The sequence below is a fragment of the Tinamus guttatus genome, unplaced genomic scaffold, assembly GCF_059628265.1.
Source record: "Tinamus guttatus ecotype Peru unplaced genomic scaffold, ASM5962826v1 Tinamus_guttatus_pri_ptg000240l, whole genome shotgun sequence".
NCBI lineage: Eukaryota > Metazoa > Chordata > Aves > Tinamiformes > Tinamidae > Tinamus > Tinamus guttatus.
In genome coordinates, this window is record NW_028288774.1 from 7,831,654 (window position 1) to 7,837,653 (window position 6,000).

Sequence of the window (6,000 nt, forward strand, 5' to 3'; positions counted from 1 at the left end):
GCCAGTAGAAACTGAAGTTTCCTGGCTTAGAAGCCTCACAAAAGTCTTACTCCATTAGTGTCATAAGCATTTTTCATAGTTGTTTCATCATGATGTTTTTATATTCGCATAGTCAAAATTTTAGTAAAACTTTGAAATGAGTTTGGGAAGTTGGGAGGCCTGCAGGTTCCCATAGACATTTCTGTTCCTTTACACTTGATTGATATCTTAAAGTTTTACAGTTTAAATTTTTTTAGGTTAGTTTTGGAGTATTTTGTCACGCTTCCTCTAGTGAGTCAGTCTTTGAAGTAACAACTTTGTAGATCATTGCAGCCAACCCAGCTTGCAGAAATGTCACGGGACTTCCAGGTGTTCTGTAATAGTGTGTCTAACTGTCCTGCCCCAAATGTGCTGCTCTAACCCAGCTATAGAAGGTGCAGCTGATCCCACTGTGTTCCAGGAGAACAAAAAGCTATGTGTACCTGCTGCGCCACAGGCATTGCACAAGGATAAGGGAGCTGCTTTGTCAGAGATGCCATCACCACCGCTTTCATGCTTTTCCCTCAGCTCCACATGGGAGGCATTAGGCAGTTAAATGACATCCCTTAGAGTAATTTACAGTTAAGTGTCATAGTAGACATACAATTGCAAACATATTTAATTTAGCAACTCTCTCTGGTTTCAAAGACATCTTGTGTAATTACTTCAGACTTAAAATAAATGCTAAGAAGGATTAAGTGGTTGCATTTTCATTTCAGGTAATAGCTTAGTGTTGAATTGCAGCACAAATGCAGCCATAGAGGAGATACAAGTAGGTGTTAAGGAAGCTTGAACAGTGTTAGTATTTTCATGCAGAATGAGGCTGTAACAGTAGACAAGTGTTAAAGCTGTTAGTTCTGCATGCTAAATGATAGTTACAGTCTGAATTTTAAAAAGTCAACCTTTTCATGTCACTTAGCCTTATCTCATAGTTGCATTAGCAGTATTGTTTAGATTAGAAGAATTTGTTACCTGGAACTGATGTGAAAATGCTGGAAAAAGTATTAAAACTCTTTAAAGGTGGTAGGTTAAAGCAGATTTTACTACCAAATTGAAAGTTACTGTGTGAACTCGAAGTAGAAGCTGGCAAGGTTACTTTGGTAAAGAACACGTTCCAGGGGTTGAGGAGGGACGTGCAATGCAGAAGCCAGAGGTCAGACCCTGCTTAGAGGGGTAGATACTGCTACCTGACCAAGCTGTGTGTGATGGACTGACTTGTGCAGAGAAATACATGGTGCTACTCTGAATAAATGGCAGCTATGAACAGCTCTTTGGAAATGAGGAGATAGCAAAGAAAAGTGTAACTAATTCTGCCCATCCTCTTCCTTTTCTTTTCCTTTTGCTGTTCACTTAATCTTGGCTAGTTTGTGCATGTGTGCAGTCTGTCATATTTGAGTGTACAAATGCTATGTAAAACTCTCTAATCTAGGATATTTTGTGATGTTACTCTATTTTTTTCTAGGAGTAGAAAAAATGAAATCTATGTCACAGCTTGCTGTTCTGTCAAGACGATGGAGACCGTCAGAGATGAAGCTGGATTCTTTCCAGGAAGTAGTGCTGGAAAGCAGCAGTGTTGATGAATTGAGAGAGAAGGTAAGATGTGGAATATGACACAAGTTTCTTGGGGTAACCAAGAGCTTTATTGATTCCTCCCTGCCCGCCCCGTTGTGTAGTGCTGACAACTTCATAGCTATCTAGTGATTTTTTTTTTCTTTTTCCCCATGTGCTGAGAGCCTCTCCCCTCCCATTACCAGAGCCATAGGATTAATCAGCTTACTTCTCAGCTTCATAAAATTGGCTCGTACCAAAGTGTGAGTACAGGTATTTTAAAACAAACATGCACCTTCGAAGAAGCCTTGAATTCAACTGTTGGCCTTCATTCTTGAAAAGCGTAACCTGAGAAAGCAAAGTTAGACTTTTATCACCTTTTTTCCTTTTTCTTTCGGCGTTCCAAAGTACGAAAGCTTTCAATCTCTTCATGCCTTTGAAGAACTTGAGAATCTTGCTCAGGGGCTGTGTATCTGGGTAAATTGAATACTTTGTCTAAAAAGAAAAATGGCTTTAGTGTGGTTATTTTTTGTTTTTCCTTATTGCCAAGACCCCACTAGTAGGCAAACAGCCCATGTGCTGTCCTAGCAGAAATCTGGAGTATTAAGTGCATCTCATGCAGAGAACAGTTTATTAATCTAATATATTGCAAAGTTCAGCTTTTAAGATTAACCATTATTTATACCTAGGCGTACCCAGATGCAAAAAGGCTGCCCTGCATGGTGATGCCAGCAAAAGGAAGTCTTGGTTTAAAAACCTTGGTTTAAAAACCTTGGTTTTTAAAATTGTCAGGGATTATACATTAGGGTTCCACACTTAGCAGCAAGTTGCTGCTTTCAGCCTAGCCCTGCACTGCGTTTCTGCTCTGCCTCCAATCCAAGGGAAGGTATTCATGCCTTTGCTCTTGTCTGGCCGGGAAGTTGGCTCCTCTTGTCCCTTCAAGAACTGTGTGCAGGGAATAATTTAGCAGCATCTTGTCTGAGGCGTTAATCTGTTTGCTCCCACCAGTAAAAACAAATGAGAATGACATTTCTGTGGCAGCAGATGTTTTCAGCCCACTCTTTTCTTTCCAGTTACTTCCCCAGATAAATTTTGCAACTTTGCCCAGTCTTAGGTCTACCTGATAGTACCTTTCCTTAGATGTGGGCAAACTGATGAGGGCCAGCTGCTGGAGCAACTGTTTCATATGAGGCAGCTGCTCACTTCATATTTTGGAATGTGCATATTATCAATTGCTTTTATTTTAATTTTTATTGCTTCCCTACTGCTGGGGTTAGAAATGTCATGTGCTGTCACAGTGGAAGTGTCAAACGTCAAAAATTTGTACTGTTTCACTGCATTCTTTTAAAAATTATTTTATGTCTTTTAAATATTTCATTTGACTTCTAGATTTGGCATGCCTGCTGACTTTTATGTAGATGCTGTGGAATAAAACTAAATCTTTTCTTTGTTTTACAGCTGAGTGAAATAAGTGGAATACCCTTAGAAAACATAGAATTTGCCAAGGTTAGTAAGATTATATGTACATTTTATGTTGTATTGGAGTAGATGTGTAATTTTATTCACAAAGTAATTGCTGCTTTTCAGGGTAGAGGAACGTTTCCATGTGACATTTCTGTACTAGAGATTCACCAGGACTTGGACTGGAATCCTAAAGTATCTACACTGAATGTCTGGCCTCTGTATATTTGTGATGATGGCGCAGTAATATTTTATAGGTATGTATTGCAGTATAATGACCTGTATAAAGATCCGCAACTTAAATTGCGGAATGATACAAACAGAAGCCTCAAACATTGTTCTTCTGTTGTCTTGGGGAAAAATACTTAGGATGAGAGGGCTGAAAACGCTGAGCTGAAATATGATCTGTGGCTTCCTCCAAACCAGCTTGAAAATGATGTGGCTTGCTGGGAAACATGATACTAGAATTAAAGTGATAATTTTAAGGTATTTTTTAAGATATATTTTCATTTTAGGGATAAAACCGAAGAATTAATGGAATTAACAGAGGAGCAGAGAAATGAACTGATGAAAAAAGAAAGCAGCAGACTGCAGAAAACTGGACACCGGGTAACCTACTCTCCTCGTAAAGAAAAAGCACTAAAAATATATCTGGACGGAGCGCCAAATAAAGATTTGACTCAAGACTGATACTTGCTATAGCATTTTCCCTGGGAAATTTTTTTGTTAAAATAAAAAAAAGTTCACTACTACTGTGTAGTGCCATTACGGCAGGACACTCATTAGGTGTAAAGTGCTGACACCAGCACTGGCTGGGCTGCGTTCCCAGTCAGAAGCTCAGTGCCCCGGTGGGTCACTGTTTGACTTGGAATCATGTTGTGCACTATAGTCAAATGTACTGTAAAGCTAAAAGGGATGTGCAAATAAAAGATTAGAACTCAAAAATGGGCGGGGAGGGAAATGAGTGGAAATTTTTGAGGACAGTGTGCACATAGCTAGTGAAACTAGCCTCAAACAGGATATTCATAGCTTAATAATAAAAGCTGTGCAAAGGCCATGAAAGAATCCTTTTTTTTTTTTCCTGTTTGTTTCACTGATACACACATTACCTCATCAGAGAGTCTGAAGTAAAAGTTAAAACATGGGTTATAGAAAAGCAGCAACAAGGGGTCGAAGATGTGGAATGGAAGTGCTACAAGTGTTGTAAGGTTTTAGGATATCCTTCCAGCAATTGGGCAAGCTGAGACAGGTGTCTTTGGAAAGCTGCTGCAGGTGTTGGCTTGTTTTGCAGAAAGGCTGTTGTAAGGTAAACTGGGGTTTTAATAGGTTCTGGAAGCTGGTGAGCAGCTCTACTATTGCATTCAATGTGTAAATAAAACGTGCCCTCTCCATTTAACAAAAACTGCAGTTCAGCTATTTACAATGGTATTTCTGTTCACATATCAACATTCATTGTGTACATTTGAAAGTATAGTTGCCTATTTAAATTTGTATTAATTTTGTTTGACAATGCTGGGTACTTTAGGATTGTATTTCCCCTTGTTAGTGAAGTTTCTGTTTTGTTCAGTTAATTTTTTGTACATTTTGTTTTTGAGACTATTACAAGTTTGCATCTTCTCCACCCACTGAAAGTCTTTTTTTTTTTTTTTTTTTCCTGGAGTTGATTCTGTAGCTATATGTAGTTAAGTATTTGGGCAACCTCCAACACCTCAACATACAAACTTCTTGGTAGTTCAGGTTGTGGTGCAAAGACTGATGCAGCCAACGTGATTTCATTGCAAAGCCTAGGAACAGCAATTTTTTTGCTTTGGTCCATAAAGATCAATAGAGAACAAGTCTCCCTAGTTTTTGGAATACCACCTGATTTATAATAATCAAATGATTTTGGTAAACTTTTTCATGCCAGATGCTGTTTACAACAATGAACATGCCAATAAAACATTTGTTCATTCTGCTGTGTTATTTTAGTCATTAAGTGCTGTGGATTTTTTGGGGAAAAAAAAGAAAAATCAGTATTATTTCACAGAAATGCCGACTTTTCCAAGACAGCTGGTGTGAATTTTGAGGTACTGTATATGCATGTATACTGTATATACACATACCCCATGCTGGTAGAGGGGATATGGACATGTGGTGTTTTAAAACCTGTTTGCTCCTGCTCTTTGCTTATATTCACAGATTTTTTCACCTGAAGCTTCCTTTCTAGAATTGGATTCCTCACTGGTGAAACTTGCAGGCTCCAGGTGTGCTTGGCAGCTAAGTTTTGTCCCAGAGAAGACAAAGGTGTTTGGAGAAAGGACTGTGCAGCTCCTGCCGTCCAGCAACCTGAGCAGCCCAAGGAGTCCCGCAGCTTGAGAGCCTGGGCTGCAGAGAGGAGCTTCCACGTTCCTCCTTTTTCCGTTTTGTCTGGACTGCCTCATCTCCCACACAGGTGAGATGGCAGCAGGGTGTGAGCACCATCCTGTAGGTGGAATAGCTTTGTTGAGCTACCAGTTAAGTGCATATATAGACCTCTAAAGAAGTCTTAACTGTTGCTGGAAGACAGGAGAGGATTCATCCATCAAATGCATCATGAATTTTTTTTTCAGAGTCAGACATTTGGGGAACAAAAAAAAACTAGCTGTGGAGTAAAGTAATCCCTAGTGCTATTTGGGGAGCTTCAGCATAGCAATTAGTTTTAAACCTGCAAGCTTTGGTGGAAACCTGGATGGAAGACTGAAGGGCATCTTTATAGTGATTTTCTGCCAGTAGCATGTTTCAGTACCAGTGTGTTGGTATATGTATCTGGGTGTTCTGGGAGACATTTTGCAGTCTCTGCTTTACATTGTGATCATTTTGTTTTGGATTTGACCATGGGTATTTTAAAGGAAAGAAAACAATAGTTGAGTTGCTAATTAACTTCTGTTGAAATCTTGCTAAAATTTCTGACAGTAATCAACTGTTTTGCCTTTTCAGTTGAAACATCAGGAAACT

At 39.2% G+C, this 6,000-nt stretch overlaps 1 protein-coding gene across 2 annotated transcripts in view; it reads left to right on the top strand.

Moving 5' to 3' along the window:
* USP47 (ubiquitin specific peptidase 47) overlaps positions 1 to 4,979 on the top strand; it is a 45,931-nt gene extending 40,952 nt beyond the window's left edge. For both annotated transcript variants that reach the window (XM_088525798.1, XM_088525799.1), the window contains exons 25-28: positions 1,481 to 1,611; positions 3,025 to 3,072; positions 3,154 to 3,284; positions 3,543 to 4,979. In XM_088525798.1, coding sequence (XP_088381924.1) covers positions 1,481 to 1,611; positions 3,025 to 3,072; positions 3,154 to 3,284; positions 3,543 to 3,717 — 485 coding nt within the window. In that variant the 3' untranslated portion in view covers positions 3,718 to 4,979. The remainder of the gene's footprint in view (positions 1 to 1,480; positions 1,612 to 3,024; positions 3,073 to 3,153; positions 3,285 to 3,542) is intronic.
* Positions 4,980 to 6,000: the final 1,021 nt, after the last annotated feature.